The sequence below is a fragment of the Acomys minous genome (genome assembly GCF_964271855.1).
Source record: "Acomys minous genome assembly, chromosome: 13".
Taxonomy (NCBI): Eukaryota; Metazoa; Chordata; class Mammalia; order Rodentia; family Muridae; genus Acomys; species Acomys minous.
The window spans coordinates 108,370,358-108,388,906 of NC_140495.1; the positions used below are offsets into that span (position 1 = coordinate 108,370,358).

At 48.6% G+C, this 18,549-nt stretch overlaps 2 protein-coding genes and 1 long non-coding RNA gene across 6 annotated transcripts in view; 1 reads left to right on the forward strand and 2 right to left on the reverse strand.

Annotated features, from left to right (window-relative positions):
• MAPK14 (mitogen-activated protein kinase 14) overlaps window positions 1-10,477 on the reverse strand; it is a 64,191-nt gene extending 53,714 nt beyond the window's left edge. For both annotated transcript variants that reach the window (XM_084754061.1, XM_084754060.1), the window contains exon 1: window positions 10,021-10,477. In XM_084754061.1, coding sequence (XP_084610187.1) covers window positions 10,021-10,136 — 116 coding nt within the window. In that variant the 5' untranslated portion in view covers window positions 10,137-10,477. The remainder of the gene's footprint in view (window positions 1-10,020) is intronic.
• On the reverse strand, window positions 1,223-10,010 carry LOC311581627. 2 transcript variants are annotated; one of them, XR_014773821.1, is made up of 3 exons: window positions 4,240-10,010; window positions 3,965-4,067; window positions 1,223-3,445 (listed from the first exon to the last, which is right to left on the reverse strand). It is a non-coding gene; the product is annotated as an uncharacterized lncRNA (long non-coding RNA). The 2 variants fall into 2 exon arrangements; XR_014773822.1 differs by having other exon boundaries at window positions 1,223-4,067.
• Window positions 10,478-10,622: 145 nt separating the features above from the next.
• Window positions 10,623-18,549, forward strand: part of SLC26A8 (solute carrier family 26 member 8) — a 57,052-nt gene continuing 49,125 nt past the window's right edge. The window contains exons 1-3 of one of the 2 annotated variants that reach the window (XM_084754029.1): window positions 10,623-11,109; window positions 11,771-12,042; window positions 17,555-17,750. In XM_084754029.1, coding sequence (XP_084610155.1) covers window positions 17,569-17,750 — 182 coding nt within the window. In that variant the 5' untranslated portion in view covers window positions 10,623-11,109; window positions 11,771-12,042; window positions 17,555-17,568. Of the gene's footprint in view, window positions 12,043-17,554; window positions 17,751-18,549 lie in introns of both variants that reach the window. The other variant, XM_084754030.1, reaches the window with a different exon arrangement.

Below are 18,549 nucleotides of genomic sequence, written 5' to 3' on the forward strand. Positions count from 1 at the left end.
GAGGAAGGACCCTATGTCACACAATTTTGGGGGTATAAACAGAGTTTGGGGATGCAAAGAAGTAACAAATCACACTTTTTTTTTCATGTATATTGCACACATCTCTGTGCATGGTGTTGGATCCCATGGAGTTGGAATTAAGAGGCAGTTGTGGGCCACCCTGTGGGTGCTGGGAATATTCTTCTCCAGGAACAGCCAGGGCTCATAACTACAGAAGCCTCTCTTCAGCCCCTGGACCACATTCTCAACTGTTCCTTTTTAAAGTTTTTGACTAGTATCAGCATCATTTAACACTGAGACTGCTCATTCCAAAAGAGACCATCCAAGCATGAAGCCCCGAGAACGGACGCAGGCAGAAGCCTAAGCAAACAGCAGTCAGGAAAGCACTCACACCAGCAAACAGGAAGATCTGAGTCAGGTCCCCACTACCAACACTAAAAAACAAACCAAACAAACAAAAACAGGCATGATGCTGTACGCCTGGAAACAAGAAAGACCTTGGAGGCAACAGCTCATCTATCAATCCGTTAGCTCCAGCTTCAGTGAGAGACACTGGCAAAAGGATGGAAAGTAACAGAGGACAAAAACTGCCGTTAACCTCTGATCTCAACACACACACAAACCCATGTAAGAACATTTACACACACACACACACACACACACACACACACACACACACACACACAGTCAAGGAATGATAGAAATATACCAATACAAGATGTTAACATCAATATTTCACACAATAAGTATTAGGAGTTGTGTTTCTGTTGTTGTTTTGTATTTTACAGATGAGAAAGAGATCTAAAGTCTTCATTGGCAACAGGTAGACTCAAAAGAAAACAACAAATAGAAACTAAGTATTCCTAAATCCAAGTTCAAGGAGGTTTAAGCTAGAAAAAGCCCTAAATGAAAGGTTTAAGGGGGAGGGTAAAGGGGGAGGTTCAGCTACTGAGGATACTAAGAATAAAGAAAATATTTCTGGGAATTAAGTTAGATCTGCTACAGGAATGGAGTAATACAAGCTGAACTCAATACTTGCACAAGCCAGACACCCCAAGCTGAGTGGTACAGGAACGAGTAAAGACATCATTACAAGCACATGACGACGCTCCACATGCACACAGCGCAAAGGGATCCACACCAACTACTCTCACTCACAGCCTCCCAGAGCCCTCACACATCAGAAGAGGTTTTGTTTTGTTTTTTTTTGACCTCTTGTGGGCACATGCTGATGTCACCCTCTCCAGATCTGAATCACCAGATGGAAAGGGTTCTCTGACACAGTTTTCCAATACATACCCTGGCACCAGGCTGCCCTAGATGTGACAAACTATTAGGATGTCACTTGAGAGAGAGGCAGAAGAGTCTTTAGAAATATAAAGGTAGCTTTGAGATGACAAGAAATACTAAACAAATGCAAAAGAAAAGCTACAAAGACGTCAAAGCAATCTGGGTCTCTTTCTGCTTTTGTGCATGCATGTGTGTGTGTGTGTGTGTGTGTGTGTGTGTGTGTGTGTAGGTCAGAGGCTGACCGTAGGTATCTTCCACCTTGTTCTAAGAAAGGCTTTCTCACTGAATCTGGAGCTCAACAACCTGGCCAGCTAGCCCAAAGGATCCTGCTGTTCCACCCCAGCGCTGAGATACAAAGTGTGCTGTGCCAGCTTTTACTTGGTGCTAGAAATCTAGCTCAGGTCCTCAAGCTTTCACGGCAGCCTCTTCCCAGCTCCCTTGCTTTTGTTGGGCTTTATACACAATGCCTAGCACTAACAATACTAAACTGATGAATTTATGACAACAAAGGGATGAATGTTGTTTTAGGTGTGGTTGTGCGCTGTATGCTATGGACTGCAAGCTTGGAGACAGAAGCATTATGTACTTTGGGTCAGACCAGCAGCGAGTAGGGCTCACATACAACTTCCTTCGTGTCACAAGCACAGTGGCAACACCACTAAGGGGAGGAGGAGGTTTTACGGGAATCAAGGATCTGTAACCACATTTTTTCAATGCAACAGGAGCAAACATGTTCGGGGTCTACAGTTAGTCAGACAGCAGGTCTAGACAGAATAAACATTTGTTCTATTGCCTTTGTGTTATGTTGCCATGGGAATCTGTGCTTGCAGTAACTTAGTTTCTGCAACCAGATGATAAAATGGTAAAGGGGGACAGTTTTGAAGAAAGAAGAAAGGAGCTCACAAGAAGGCGGCCACGCCAGGCCAGCAGAGCTGTAGTTACAGGACACCTGTAAGCACCTGTCTGTCACATCTATTCAAGTTAGCAGTCCTTGGAGCCTCACAGCCAGAACATCAGTGCCAGGTCACATGACGAGGGAAACAGGGATGGAAACAGACACAAAGAACAAAATAAACGGAATCCCAAATACTTAGACACTCTGAGGAAGATAAAAGTGACTTAAAACATGACCCAGTATTAAGAAAGAGCCTAGAAGCCAAAGACGTTAGAAAACACCCAACCTGCCAGCGGCTCATCTTCCTCTTTCAGATGAATTTAACAGCTAATCTCACTGCTCCCTTCCTTTTGGCAACAAAACCCTGCCACAAAGAAGTTGAAGCAAGCCTACGTTATTTAGGGAGCTGGAATGGAGTACCTGAACTTCCAGAGCTCAACAAGACTTCTGGCTCTGGTGCTCTTGGGCCTGTGGAAGGAGAGCTTCGGGCAAAGGTCGGGGCTCTGCAATGATTCCTCTCTTTGGTGCTATTCTAAACCACAAACAGGAAATACCTCTATCAGTTAGGAGCAAAAATGAAAGACTAGAGAGCTAAATCCCAGGTCTCCTCTGTCTATAACCCACCTCAGCTTCCTTTCTCAGAAGAAGTTGGTCCTTACAAAGACAAACACAACTTTATAGGATCCCTCCCTGTTTGGGGCAAATCCCTTCTGACTGACCCCCAACTCTTCACCTCCTGCTATGATGATCGTTTAGCACAGGGGCTTTTGTTAATATAATCCTTCAATACACAAAGTTCTTGCCTGCTCCCCCCACTCATGGCCAACCCTTTAGCTTAATCTTCCCTCAACTGTCACTTGCACCACCACCCACCCTCTTGCTTAAAAGTACAACACAGGAAGGCAAATAGTAGATGCTTGCCTGGCACGTGCAAGGACCTAGTACTGAGAGGAAGACAGAAAGAAAGAAAGAAAGAGAAAAAGAAAGAAAAGAAGGGAGGAAGGGAGAGCACAGCCCACTCTGCTCCTCGCTTTCCAGGTTTTATATTCTCAGTATCACTTACCCTGACACTATAAACAGGACTGACTTTCTTTTTCCATTGTCAGCGCAGCTTCAGAAAGGTGAACATTTTTATACTGTGTTAACATTCCATACCCTGTACCTTAACAGCAACCCACACATCACACATGGAAATCACCGCCTAACACCCAGAGCCACGCCCCTGGAGAGATACCTTTTAACACTCCACATACACAGAATCTATCCAGTCCCCCAAGACCAAAACTTAGAGCCTGTCACAGACATAACTGCACCACTGTCTCATCATCGGCCTGGGACGGGAACATGCCCAGAACCCAGAACAGCCTCTTAAGTGCATATTTTACAGAATACCGTTTTGCCTTCCCTATAATAAAGGCTTGTACAATGGAAAGCTGGTCAGTCCTCACCACAAACATGCCTAGCTTATAGAAAGAAGCTCTTTGCAAAGCTCAAACTTCTAAAACCGAAACTTTTGGGGAAAAAAAATTCAAGTTTAAAGAAAGTTCTGGTCTTAATTGTTTCCTCCAAAACCATGTGCGCAATTTGCATGTCCACGACAAGCCTGAGCAGAGAACCCTGTGTGCCTGTCAGGCCAGCAGACAGGGTGTGCTGATACCACAACTAGACCCTTCTGATAGAAACAAATCAACTTTGCGTAATATTTCACAAAAAAATAAAATTCGTAAACATTTTCAAAGGCCTAGTGAGGTTTCGTTACTTCATTTTTATACACTGCACTTAAATGACACTGACATGGCTGGTCTTAACTTTCCATAAATACATATCGATAAATTCCAAATGGATGGTATTCATAAACCCAGAAATCGCCTATCTCGACTACCTAGTTTTTCTTTTTTTTTTTTTTTTCCGAGACAAGGTTTCTCTGTGTTAGCCTTGGCTGCCCTGGACTCGCTTTGTAGACCAGGCTGGCCTCGAACTCACAGCGATCCGCCTGCCTCTGCCTCCCAAGTGCTGGGATTAAAGGCGTGCGCCACCACTGCCCGGCCGACTACCTAGTTTTTCAGGAGAAGATTTCATCTGGGCATTAGCTTCATTTTCAATTATCAATGCTAAGGGAGTAAAGGACTTTAGTGAGTTCAGTCATCTACCCTTTAGATTAGCTGCACAGCTCCACTGCAGAATCCTCTGTCCTGTAATCCCAGTGCCACTGTAAAGGACTAAGAGGAACTGTCACTCACAACTTCAGCAGGCCACACAATGAGAAGAGACTCCTGAAGGGCTGGAACTCCAGGCCCAAAACCTAAACAGCTCTGACAAGCATGTCACTCCTTTAAATAAGCCCAGCTTATCCACTGAACTAGGCTAAAATGGTAGCCTGCAGGCTACAGTGCAGCTCAGTGGATAACATGGTTAGCTCGCACAAGGCCCTGGTTCAATCACTAACGACGCAAAAGGAGGACAGAGAAGTAAGATCGGCCTCCATGGAGCTAGAAAGGGATGAAAATAATGGATAAACTAAAGTATCACATTAAAATGCCAGTTAAAATCCCAGCACTAGAGAGGCAGAGGCAGGTGGATCACTGTGAGTTTGAGGTCAGCCTGGTCTACAAAGTGAGTCCAGGACAGCCAAGGATATCACAGAGAAACCCTGTCTCAAAAATCAGAACAAAAACAAACAAAAAAGCCAGTTAATACTGAAGTGACTGAGTCCAAAGAATTTCTCTACATGAGCCCTACGCCTGCAGCACAATTCCCAACATTCCCCACAGAAGGAAAGCCAACACAGATCACCCCTGAGGCTGTGTTAAAGAGAAATCAAAAGAATACTCCTCAATGCTCAAAACTAAAGATGGCAGCTCTGAGAGGCCTGGGTGCGGTGATAAGCTGAGTGGAATATTATATAGCTGGGCTGACCTCTTAACTCAGTCTTTGTCCACTCTCTGTATAAACCCTTGCCAGAGCCTGGGGCTGGAAGAGAGGGCTCAGTGGCTATGAGTGCCGACTACTCTTCCAGAAGACCTGGGTTTGGTTGCCAGGACTCAACCGTCTGTTAACTCCAGCCCCTAAAGATCCAACGCCCCCTTCTGGCCTCAGAGGCATCAGGCACACTGGTGTACAGCCATACATTCAAACACAACACCCAAATAAAAATGAGAACATCACATACACACACACACACACACACACACACACACACACACACACACACATACACACACACACACCCCTCCCACCAGTCATGTTTTGTTGTTTATTGTTTCTCTTGAGACAGGGTTCAGGCTCATTCTATGGGCTGGCCTGGCCTCTGACTTGTGACTAAGAGTTATTACTTGCATTTAAATGTTTCTTATTAAGACTGTTAACATCCAGCTAACTACTCTACTTTTGGTTACAAAGACAATAAATGGAACACAGGTCAGCTAAAAGTGGCTAGAAGGTGCCCGCCTGCAATCCTAGCACTAGAGAGACTCAGGAGTTCAAGTTCAAGGCCAGCAGGCTCTGTCCTGAAGGAAGGCAGGAAGGGAAGGAGGACGAGAGATGAGCAATTACTACAGCTAATACTAAAGCGCACAGCCGTCTCAATGGTCAAGAGTCAAGACAGTCACCTCTCCACACCTAATCACGGAGGGCTGTTTTCACCCTAGCTCACTAAATAGTTAACGGTGAATGGCTAAGCATAATCATAACAACAATAACAATAATAATGGTGTATTTATTTATTTATTTATTTTTCGAGACAGGGTTTCTCTGTGTAGCCTTGGCTGTCCTGGACTCCCTTTTTAGACCAGGCTGGCCTCGAACTCACAGTGATCCACCTGCCTTTGCCTCCTGAGTGCTGGGATTACAGGCGTACACCACCATGCCCCACCCAAGCTTTGTTTATTTTTGTTATCTTTACTGGAATAATCTTGTCTATAAGTTTTGTTACATGTTTACATGCTGATAAGCTGTGCATCACCATGCCTACAACACAGTAAGCAACATTAAATATAGCCACTAAACTCATATGTTCTACAAGTCCAATGACAGAATGAGCTGTCTTGTTTTGTACTCTTCCTCAAGAACCTAGGGACGGCTTGGTGGTAAGCAATGCATACTGATGAATAAACGGCTGTGGATGATCTACAAATAATTTTTTTTTTTTGAGACAGGATTTCTCTGTGTAGCCTTGACTGTCCTGGACTCGCTTTGTAGACCACACTGGCCTCGAACTCACAGAGATCTGCCTGCCTCTGCCTCCTGAACACTGGGATTAAAGGCGTGCGCCACCACTGTCCTACAAATAATTCTTAATCCTCACCCTCGATGCATGGTGCCCAGTGTCCCCAGCAAAGGGCTGGAGAGACCCCTTCCCCAGAGGAAAGGCACTCAAGTTCCTGTTTGTATTTCCTTAAATTCACCACTAAGATTTCCCCTTATGTCCCAAACCACAAAAATCAATGCTTTGCAACAATGTGGTCTTGAGCAGTTTTGCTTTGTTTCCCTTTACAGGCAATGAATAAAGTTCCTTAAAACTTGGAGACTTGGTTTAGTTCCCTTTACTCTTTTAAAAAGATATTTGTAAAAACATACCAATTCCCAAATTTCTAGTCTGACTCTCATTCATCTTTGACTCACAGGTGGTATTACAACACAGTTTTGTTACTGTTTTTGTTATTGTTCACTGCATCTTGCTAATTAAAATAAAAAATAAACTTGAACTTAAAAGAAAAAAATTAAGTTACAAATCAAAGTGTATCGTGTCCCATTCAGAGATGCTTTTTTTGAAGAGACCTCAGGTCCAGCTCAATGAGGCATAAAAGATTTTGTGTCATTATAGGTCTAACCCTCACTGATATAATACAGCGCACCAACAGGACTGCCTTTCTCTTCTCAAGGCTAGTCTAAATTCCCCTCAATTATTTGCACTCAAATAGACTTCATTACTCTCCAACATCAAACTGTCTTAGAGGATGAAGGTGAAGAAAAAGAATACAGGCCTCAAAGTGGATTAAAAACGAAATTCAATGACTAGAGAGATGGCTCAGAGGTTAAGAGCACTGTCTGTTCTTCTAAAAGTCCTAAGTTTAATTCCCAGTAACCACACGGCTCATAGCCATCTATAATGAGATCTGGTGCCCTCTTCTGACATGCAGGCATATAGGCAGGCAAAACACTGTATGTGTAATTAGTAAATAACTCTTAAAAAAAAAAAAAAAGGAAATTCAAGAAGCCAGGTCTAAAGTCACATGCCTTTAGTGCCAGCACTCAGAGAGACAGAGGCAAGCCAGGTTTACAATGTGAGTTCCAGGACAGCAAGGGTTGTCCCCCCATCCCCCCCCAAAAAATTTCAAAAGGTATTTTCAGTCACACCTAAAAAAACTGCTAATTGAAAACACAATTTCACATAACTTCAGAGAGGTGACATTTGTTCGGTCATCATACACAATCTCAGTTATCTTTTCTTCCATCGATAAGTTATAAGCTTCATCTTAAATCTTTATGGTAGAAATTCTGCCTTTCGCTGGGTGTGGTGCACACCTTTAATCTGAGCCTTGGGAGGCAGAGGCAGGCGGATCTCTGAGTTCATTGCCAGCCTGGTCTACAAAGCAGGTCCAGGACAGCCAGGGCTACAGAAAAATCAAATAAATAAATAATAAAACTTTCTGGAAAAAAAATGAAAGAGAGAAAGAAAAGGAACTGCCTCTCTGGAAAGACAAGGAACTGAGCAGTGGCTGATACTGAATAAAGAGAAACAGGAGGCCGTCTGCTGCACACCTTTTGAATCTTCTTCAAAGTGAGCTGCTCTGTGCTGTCCCTGCGTGCTGGGAAAGGAATGCAGGGCCTCCCACAGCAAGGCCAGGGCAGGCACTGAGTTACAGCACTGGTCCAGCTCCTCCTACTTCAGGGAGCTGTGTGGTAGAAGTCCTTTCAAATTACAGGTTGTGCTCAGTTCTCCTTCACAGAAAAGAACAGCACTTGAGAAGTGGCGTTGGGTTTAGCGTCACCTCACTGTAAACCTGCTCTTCTGAGCACTGTCCATAGGAAACCTTGTAAGTTCACCCTGGCAGGGCGGTGGAGCTGCTCTGTTGCATCACTCCCTAGCATTCAAATGGAAACAAAAGCCTGATACTGTAACAGTTAGGAATGAAAAATGGAGGTACTTAAGGAGCTATTAAGTATTGGAGAAACAATGATTATAACAAACCAATCACAAATACATGGAATGTAAATTGCTGCCACTTCCTTTAAAATGTAAACTCCCATTCTGTTAACAGGCAGAAGGCTGTCATGTTGCTACCATCTGCAACCTAACTTGCCCAGCATGAACTAGCAAATGCAACTCTATCTGTTGCTGGACACAATTGCACAATCTCAATTACCCAGAAGATTCTACCAAACAGGAAATTCATGATGTGGCTCTAAGTAACACAGGACTCATACTTAAAGATTAACACATCCAGAAGCCTGGAATTTGTTCCAAAACAAAACAAACATCATTTCACAGACTCTTTTAGAAAATGTGAATGCATATAAATTACTAAAACACAAAAAGGGCTAATCTGATGAATCTGATATTTACTTTCAGATCAGGAGCTCTAAAAATGATACTAAGTTTAAACAATAATATATGAGTCTTTGAACGCTCCTAAAACACTTTTGCAGTGGAAATTTTATGGTATGGACTGAATTTGAAATCCCTCGCAGGGCCTTGCATGGTACCAAAAGCCTTTCTTCTCAGCGCTGGCAGACAAGATCTGTGAGTTCAAGGCCAGCCAGGGATCAACAGTGAGCCCCTGTGTCAAGCGAACAAAAAAAATTAAATAAAAAACCACGGTGTTAATTAATGAAAAGCATTGTTTCCTTTGCTACTTATGCTCCGAGTTCTCAGGAAAACCACGACATACCTCGGTGCTTAAAAGCTGACAAACCTCTCTGCAAACCTACAGGACTTAAGCATTCCCAAGAACTATTTCAACTAAAAACTACACCTCCGACACTAGTCCTACCTTTTTGGTCTTGAAGGGTGCCCAAGGGATCAGAATCCCTCTGGCTCCGCAGGGAAAATTTGTTTTGTTAAACAATACTGAAATGAGCAGTAGTAATGTGACCAAGCGGCGAGCTGGAGCGTCCTTGCAGGCGCTGCCACCCTCCTTCCCTCCCCGTAAAGGAAATACGCTTTCAACCGAATCGGAAACACACCACGCAAGCTGGCACCGCGCTCCCCGAGATAAAAGTCGGTATTTTAAGCTCTTCGGGGTGCTGCTAATTCAAGAGCGAATTCCCAAAGAACGTTTCCGAAACCAGGATTTTTCGACGGAGGCTTGCAGAAAAAATGGAAAAAAAATAAATTACGGGAAGGGAGAGCTTTTCCTTTCAAGTTTCGTTCAGGTGACCGCAGTCCCCGGGTCAGGCTTTGCCTAATTGCTCTTCGCAGAAGCTCCGCCCAGTTCATCTGCTCCCCAGGGCAGGGCTCCTGCATTCCAAGTGGCGGCACCGGGGACAGGGTCTTTGGGCTGCACTGCTGTAGGAGGACCCCCACACCCACACCCACGGGAGAAACAACCTTCTAAGCAGGGGAGCGCGCAGGATGGAGCACCATCGCACCGCGCCCACGGCTGACCGGCTCCTGCACACGCTTTCACCCACCTACCTGCGTGTGCAGGGTGAGGGATGCAGGGCACGCACTGCTCCAAACTAACCCCCTTGCAACCCCCACACGCACCCGGAGGAGAATTCCTGCCGCTGGGCGCATCGCTGAGCTGCGGGGGACAGGCCTGGCCCTCCAGGCATGCAGGGCCACCCTGCTTCCTCCACCGCGTCCCCCGACCCCGAGGCCCGACGACACTCACCACACGGAGCCATAGGCGCCCGAGCCCACGGGGGACAGGTTCTGGTATCGCTCGGGCACCTCCCAGATGGTCTTGTTCAGCTCCTGCCGGTAGAACGTGGGCCTCTCCTGAGACATCTTCCAGCGGTGGCCGCGGGGCGAGGAGGTGGCCGAGCAGGGCGGGGAAGGGGGGGGGAAGCCCCTGCCTGCAGCCGCCCGCGCGCTGGCCTCTGCGCCCGCCGCTCGCGGCAAACCGGACCCCGCGCAGGTGTGGGGAGGCTGCGACCCTCCCCCGCCCACCCCCGGCGCGCGGCGCCCGTCAGCCGCGGCGGCTCCTACGAGCCTCGGCGACGTGCGGGAGGCGGCTGCGCGGCTCGAGGCTGCTCCCGCCGCCGTCCCCCTGCGGCCGCACCCCGGACCGACGCCGCACGGCACCCGCTCGCGCTACGGCGCCCGCTCGGGCTCCCTGTGGCCGCGAGCCCACTGGCAGCGGCCGGGAGCCTCTCGCGGAACTCTCGCGAGAACAGCTCCCGGGGGGCGACGCTCCGCGGGCCGAGATCTTACCCAATATGGAACCTGCCCATGGGGCGGGGTGTCCAGGGAGGAGCGCGCAGACGGGGAGGCTCTCGCGAGAAGAGGGACACAGCTGGGGCAGCCGAGGCCGGAACACCCGAGGACTGTGCCACAGGGCGCGAAGGAGGAGGCTGCGGCGCATGCCGCGCGCGCCTCTTTGTGGTCGGTCGGGCGAATGCCTGGCGCCATGGCAGGAAAGCCAGCCACTGTGACAGCGTCAGGGAAGGAAGCCAAAAGATCTTTGGACTGCGAGCCACCTGCTCACTGGAGCTGGCAATTTCCAAGAAACACTCGCAAGAACAGACAGGCCCTGTCCAGAAAGCTGTTGCATTCCCATCTGCTCAAGGACAGACATATGGCTTACTCGTTGAGATGCTGACGAAACCAGCCCTTTAAGGCAAATAATTAGCCCTGCCTCAAAGCCCCGGCTTTCCCTCCAGGCGGTCCTAGCAGCTATTAAGTTTTCTCAAGCAGAGGAACACACCTTGGAAGTTTCAGAAGGAGATTCCAGGGACCCACAGGGAGTCTAAGGCACAAGGTCAGAAGTAGACGTCGTGAGTGTGCGCTTTCAGGCTGGGGACCTGCCTGGCATTTATTTGCAAGGACCTGGGTTCAATACCCAGTACTGGAAAGGAAGGGGGAATACGTGCACGCACACACACACACACACACACACACACACACACACACACACACGGCAGGTAGGTCATTCCATTTCAGCCTGTAATTCCAGAACTTGGAAAAACCCAAGAGTTCAAGACCAGCCTCTGCCGAGTAATTAGTCAAGAGGCCAGCCTGGGTTATTATGAGACTGCATCTAGAACACCCCAAAACCCATTACTCGGGTTTGAGACTGACTCTTACCCTTTAGAAATTTAGAACTTGTAGAAATTTAAAGGAAAAATTGGAGAATTTAAAGAACGTCAATTTAGAGAATTTTAAAGATTTACTTCATGCCTCTGGGAGTACGGGGAAACGTGGTGATGAGTTCCGACAGACTGGGCATCTAGACAAGTCCGTCGACCTTTTCTTTGGCCCTGGTTCCAGTCTCTACAAGGGAAAGCCCACCCGACATTCCCACCTCGTGGAATCTTCCGTAAAAGCTGAGAAAGATAAATGGGAATGAGAGGAAAGTTCAACCCATACCTCTTGTATCCACCCCGCCCTGATCGGCCCTTGCTTATGTGATCCTTACACAGGAGAAAAGGGACCTCTTATTCTCGTGCCTATTTCTAGATCAACAGAGTTCCCACGGCCCAGGTATGCGGAAGGCAGCCAGGTATCCCTTCTTGCCCCGATGCCATTCTCGCCTTGCTCGCCCGTCACCCGCACAGCCGGAACGCTGGCGGGTTCTGCAGCAACGGCTGGCTCGGGAACTGCCGGCCTCCGCGTCCGCAGCGCCGCCGCCGCCAGCCAGGCTGGAGCCAAGTCTGACCCCAGCGTCTGCGCTCCTGCCGGCCACGGGAACCAGGTGAGCCTCGGTCGGGAGCATAGGCTGCCGCCTGGGAGCCCAGAGCCCCGTTCGCCTCCCAGGGGTGGCTGCTTGGGTCACCTGCAGGGCCGGGAGCGCCCCAGGCACTCTTTCAACTATTTGCGCAACGAGTGAGTGAATGAACGGCGGCGGTGGTCGTGAAATTCTCCATCCTATAGAAAGGCCGCGTGAAGCAGCAACGACAAGAGACAAAGTGGGATTTGCAGGCTGGATCCTTTCAAAAGTCGCTCCTCTGTGTTGTCAAAAGCCGGGCGACTGGTCTGTGGGTCTCGCCACACTTCCGCCCCTTCTGTGTCCTCAAAAGGCCTCAGTCCAGGGCTCTTTTTGCTTTCAAACTTAGTAGTTTTTCTCTCTCTGTTGGATCCCTGCGCTCCACCCCTGATCGCGCTAGTCTGTCTTGTAGTCAAAGCCCTATTTATGAGTATCTCTCAACACACTCCCTTGGTAGCACAGGTGGTGCCACATAGACGTATGTATAAATATATGACGGCATTAAAAGAAGGTGTCCAGTGCTGACCCGTGGTCAGCAGCTAGAGGGCTGTCACCTTCAAGTATCTCCTGCCACTAGACAACTCTCTTTGCTAACACCTTTGCTGTGTCCTCTATACATCCTCCATCAAAACCGCGAAAGTCACAGGCAATGAGTAAGTAAGTAGTTTTGGTTGGGAATTTCAAGTGCTTGTTTGTTTGTTTGAATTTGGTTACTCTTTTTTAGAAAAGATTTATTTATTGTTTATTATATATATATATAGTGCTCTGCTTGCACGTACACCTGCAGGCCAGAAGAGGGCACCAAATCACATTACAGATGGTTGTGAGCCACCATGTGGTTGCTGGGGATTGAACGCAGGACCTCTGGAAGAGCAGTCAGTGCTCTTAACCTCTGAGCCATCTCTCCAGCCCAGGTTACTTTTTTTTTTTTTTTTTGCATTTGAAATATTCCAAATAGAGATTCTTTAAATGAAGCAGTGAGTAGATGGATGGATGGAGGGATGGATAGAGGGATGGATGGATGGAGGGAGGGAGGGAGGGATGGAGGGAGGGATGGAGGGATGAAGGGAGGGATGGAGGGAGGAAGGGAGGGAGGGAGGGAGGGACGGATGGAGGGATGAAGGGAGGGATGGAGGGATGAAGGGAGGGAGGGAGGGAGGGAGGGACGGATGGATGGATGGATAAGGGTAATAGAAGTAGTGAAAGAGATGGGTTAAAGTGCTTGCAGTTTAACAATGTTCTAAATTTAGCAGTGAAAGCCTGGTTAAAGATAATTGAAGGCTGGGACTACAGCTCAGGGTGTGGAGCCACTTGGAATGTGTAAGGCCCTCAGTTGGATTCCCAGCACAGGAAGAAAAAGAAAAAACAGAGGCATTGGGTCCAGCACTGGGTAGACGGGGTGGGAGGATGGGGAGGTCACAGGCGTGGTGGCCGACACCTGTAGTCCAGCACTGGGTAGATGGAGCAGGAGGATGGGGAGGTCACAGGCGTGGTGGCCGACACCTGTAGTCCAGCACTGGGTAGATGGAGCAGGAGGATGGGGAGGTCACAGGCGTGGTGGCCGACACCTGTAGTCCAGCACTGGGTAGATGGAGCGGGAGGATGGGGAGGTCACAGGCGTGGTGGCCGACACCTGTAGTCCAGCACTGGGTAGATGGGGCGGGAGGATGGGGAGGTCACAGGCGTGGTGGCCGACACCTGTAGTCCAGCACTGGGTAGATGGGTGGGAGGATGGGGAGGTCACAGGCGTGGTGGCCGACACCTGTAGTCCAGCACTGGGTAGATGGGGCGGGAGGATGGGGAGGTCACAGGCGTGGTGGCCGACACCTGTAGTCCAGCACTGGGTAGATGGGGCGGGAGGATGGGGAGGTCACAGGCGTGGTGGCCGACACCTGTAGTCCAGCACTGGGTAGATGGGTGGGAGGATGGGGAGGTCACAGGCGTGGTGGCCGACACCTGTAGTCCAGCACTGGGTAGATGGAGCGGGAGGATGGGGAGGTCACAGGCGTGGTGGCCGACACCTGTAGTCCAGCACTGGGTAGATGGAGCGGGAGGATGGGGAGGTCACAGGCGTGGTGGCCGACACCTGTAGTCCAGCACTGGGTAGATGGTGTAGGAGGATGGGGAGGTCACAGGCGTGGTGGCCGACACCTGTAGTCCAGCACTGGGTAGATGGAGCAGGAGGATGGGGAGGTCACAGGCAGCTACAGTACATTAGATCCTGTCTCAAAAATGAAAATAAAACAAGATGAAAGAAGATTGTAGCACCCTTACATGCTACTCTATCAGGATCGCCCAGTTCTGCTCCTGTCTCTCCGTCTCTCTCTGTCTCTCTCTGTCTCTCTCTGTCTCTCTCCGTCTCTCTCCGTCTCTCTCCGTCTCTCTCTGTCTCTCTCTGTCTCTCTCTCTCTCTTTCTTTGTTTTTAGACAGGGTCTCACTTTGGCTGTCCTGGAACTCACTCTATAGACCAGGCTGTCCTGGAACTCACAGCAATCCACCTGCCTCTGCCTTCCTAGTGCTAGGAATAAAGGCGTGCAACACCACAACCCGGCTTAAAACACACTTTTGTGCTGTCTCAGAAATTCTGACTCAGGAAATTATTTTTATTTGGTTTGTGGTTTTGTTTATTTCAAAATAGAATCTCATGCAGTCCAGGCTGACCACCGAAAGCTTGCTATGTAACCGAGGCTGGTCTTGCCGCCCTGGTCCTCCTGCTTCTGTGTCAGGTGCTGTGATTACAGGCATGGGCCACCACATCCAGCTTCCTCTAGGAACAGTTTTGGGTTTGTTTTGTTTTGTTTTTTGTTTTTTAAGTCTGTTTATTCTGCCGAGTGGTAGTCGCATACCTTGAGTCCCAGCACTCAGGAGGCAGAGGCAGGCAGATCGCTGCAAGTTCAGGCCAACCTGGTCTACAAAGTGAGTCCAGGACAGTCAAGGTTACACAGAGAGACCCTGTCTCAAAAAAACAAAACAAAACAAAAAAGTTTGTTCATTGTGTGTGTGCTCACAGGTGCAGGCCACACTGCATGTGCAGGGCAGAGGACAACTTGTGGTTCTCTCCTTTCATCACATGGGTCCCAAGGATCAAACTCAGGGTGTCTGGCTTGGTGGCGGGTACCTTAACCTGCAGGGCCATTTCACCAGTCCTCCTCTAGAACACTTAAGCCTGTCCCCTCCCTCTCCGTCCTCCATCCCATCCCCCCTCCTTAGTGCTAATGTGACTCAGCTATTTTGAATTATTTCCCTTAATCTCTGATTGTGTCCAGCCCTGTCCCTGAAGTAGCTATTCTTCCCCTGCTTGAGCTGGTCTCTACTCACCTTCTCAGAGAGTTCTTTTCCATTCCCCAGGCTGGGGTGGGTCTCAGTGCAGCTCCAGGTCATGTGGTTTTAAGATGTGAATCTGTTTTACAATCAGCGAGATGCAGCTGCCTGTCTCTGAATCATTGTGGTATACTGACGAGCTCCTTAGACCTGTCAGAAAAAAAAATGAGTCTGATGGTTGTCAGGAAGACACAGGCGTCTCCCCAGTGCAGAGCCTGTGTGGGTGTTCCTTCCCTTCTCTGAACTCCTATAGTTTGGCTAAATCCAGCTGTGCCTGCAGGCCAGGCCACCATAGTTGGCATCTTTTGTCCATTTGGAAAATGAGACTGACGTGTCCTTTGACTTTGTGATAGGAGGGTTTTGAGTATAGAATTGTGGCACAACACAGAAGAGGGTCTGGTACAACTGCTGCGCACGTGCAGCATCAGTGTATGCAAATAATGCTCCCTTCCAAATGTGCTGCGGGGCACTCACGGCGACACGCGCCTACGGTTGGTTCCAGTGCTCACAGGGTTGAATCAAGGAGACTGTTGGAAACTCATCATTCAACTGGGCCGACTGAGCAACATAGAAAGTCTCCATACTAAGAGAGAAAAAACAAACCTGGCCTGGTAGCACATGCCTTTAATCCCAGCACTCGGGAGGCAGAGGCAGGCGGATCTCTGTGAGTTCGAGGCCAGCCTGGTCTACAAAGCGAGTCCAGGACATCAAGGGCTACGCAGAGAAACCTTGTCTCGAAAAACCAAAAAGAAGAGGAGGAGGAGGAGGAGGAGACAACAAAAGAGGGACAGCAGGCTGTGCATGTAGTTCTGTTCATTACGCGGGGTGTGGAAGCTGGAGAACCCTAGCTGCACCGTGAGTTCAAGGCCAATCTGGACTACAGGAGACCCCCCCCCCCCCAAAAAAAATGGCAAGGGTGTTGGAGAGATGGCTCAGCTGATAAAAGTGCATGCTGCTTTTACAGAGGACCTGAGAGAGCATGGTTCCCAGTAACCTCACTGGGCAGATCACACCACCAACTCCAGCCTTGAGGAGCACATGTACTCACACAACAGAACACACCTACACAGACACACACATATACATATCTGTGTACATACACAAATACAAATAATAAAAACATCTTTTTTTTTAAATCAAGAAAATGAGCGGAGTGTGGTGGTGCACACCTCCACCTCCAGGACTCTGGGAGGCAAGACAGGTGGATCACTGTGAGTTTGAGGCCAGCCTGGTCTACAAAGTGAGTCCAGGACAGCCAAAAAAAAAAGGGTAAATAATTTGTCATTAGCACTTGATTTTTTAAAAAGATTTTTTGTTATTTTCTTGATTTTTTTTTTTTTGAGACAGAGTTTCTTCTCTGTGTAGCCTTGGCTGTCCTGGACTCACTTTGTAGACCAGGCTGGCCTCGAACTCACAACGATGTACCTGTCTCTGCCTCCCTGAGTTGCTGGGGATTACAGGCATGCGCCACCTCACTCTGCAATTTGTTTTCTCTTTTGAGGCAGGGTCTCTATGTAGTCCTGGCTAGCCTGGAATCCACAGAAATCCTCCTACCTCTGCCTACCAGGTGCTGGGGTTAATAAGCACATGCTACTACAACCAGCCCTAATATTTCTTTTTTTGCTACCCTTACTTATTTGGTGGTGGGTGCCGTGTGTCTCCACACAGCTAATGTGAAGTCAGAGGACAAGTTGCAGGAGTCGGTTGCTGTCCTACTGTGTGGGCCCCAAGGACTGAAAGTGTGTTGTCACGCTTGCCAGCAAGCACCTTTCCCCGCTGAGCCTTCTCCACAGCCCTAGTGCTCTTTGTTTGGTTTCTTTGTTTTGGTTTGGTTTTAGTTTTGTTCAAGACAGGGTTTCTCTGTGTAGCCCTGGCTGTCCTGGAACTCGCTCTGTAGACCAGGCTGGCCTCAAAATCAGAGACCTGCCTGCCTCTGCCTCCTGAGTGCTGGGATTACAGGTGTGCGCCACCCCCCAACCCAGCAAAACCTGTTCTTTTTTTCTTCTTCTTCTTCTTCTTTCTGGTTTTTCAGGACAGGGTTTCTCTGTGTAGCCTTGGGCTGTCCTAGACTCACTTTGTAGACCAGGCTGGCTTCCAACTCACAGTGATCCTCCTGCCTCCTTAAAGGCGTGCGCCACTGCCCGGTGCAATACCTGTTCTTATCTGGTGTCTTTCCAGCTTATCCAGGAACAATGCAGACAGAGAGGAGCATCCAGGGCCTGGGCAGCGGATACAGGCAGATCCCGTTTGTGTACGACGTCAAGCGAAGCGTGTACAATGAGGAGAATTTCCAGCAGGAGCACAGGAGGAAGGCCCCCATTTCTGGAAACGTGGACATCAACATCACCACTTTCAAGCACCATGTCCAGTGCCGGTGCGTGTACCCAGCCTCCGTGGCCACCAAACCAGGCAGGAGAGAAAGTTAACCTGACTCCTCTGCCACCCAATTCTATCTTTCTGCCTTCCTTCTCTGAATTCCTCTTGTCAGAACCCTGATATTTATTGTGTGGTTTTATTGTTGTTGGCTGAGTGTGTGTCTCTCTGTGTCTGTGTATGCAGCTCTGTGTGTGTGTCTATATGTCTGTCTGTGTGTGAATGTGTCTGTGTGTGTGTGTGTGTCTTGCAGGGTCCTCTGATAATGAGCTTCTTGGGCATTGTCTTTTGGCCTGTTTTCTGGTATTTCACTATAACAAAAGATTCAAGGCTGAGTAACTTATAAATGAGGCTTATTTGGTTCATGACTCTGATAGCCAGTGTGTCCAAACAGTATGGGTGCCGGTGTCCTGGCAAGGACACCCTGTTGTGTCACAACATAGCTGAGAAGTGGCAAGTGAAGCCTTGCTTTATAAAGCCTGCTCTCACCAGGTCGTAGTGGCATACACCTTTAATCCGAGCAGTCAGGAGGCAGAGGCAGGTGATCTCTGAGTTCAAAGCCAGCCTGGTCTGCAGAGTAAGTTCCATGACAGCCAGGGCTGTACAAAGAAGCTGTGTCTCAAAAACAAAAAACCCTAAAATTAAATAAATAAATAAAACTTGCCCTCCTGGTGCTAACTCCACCCCACAAGAGCTAGAGCCAGGCATGAGGGAGGGGCTCCACAGCCAAGGGCCCACTACTTCATAACAGGCGTAAAGGCCTCCAGTGTCACCACAGTAACTGGAGATGATATCTAAAA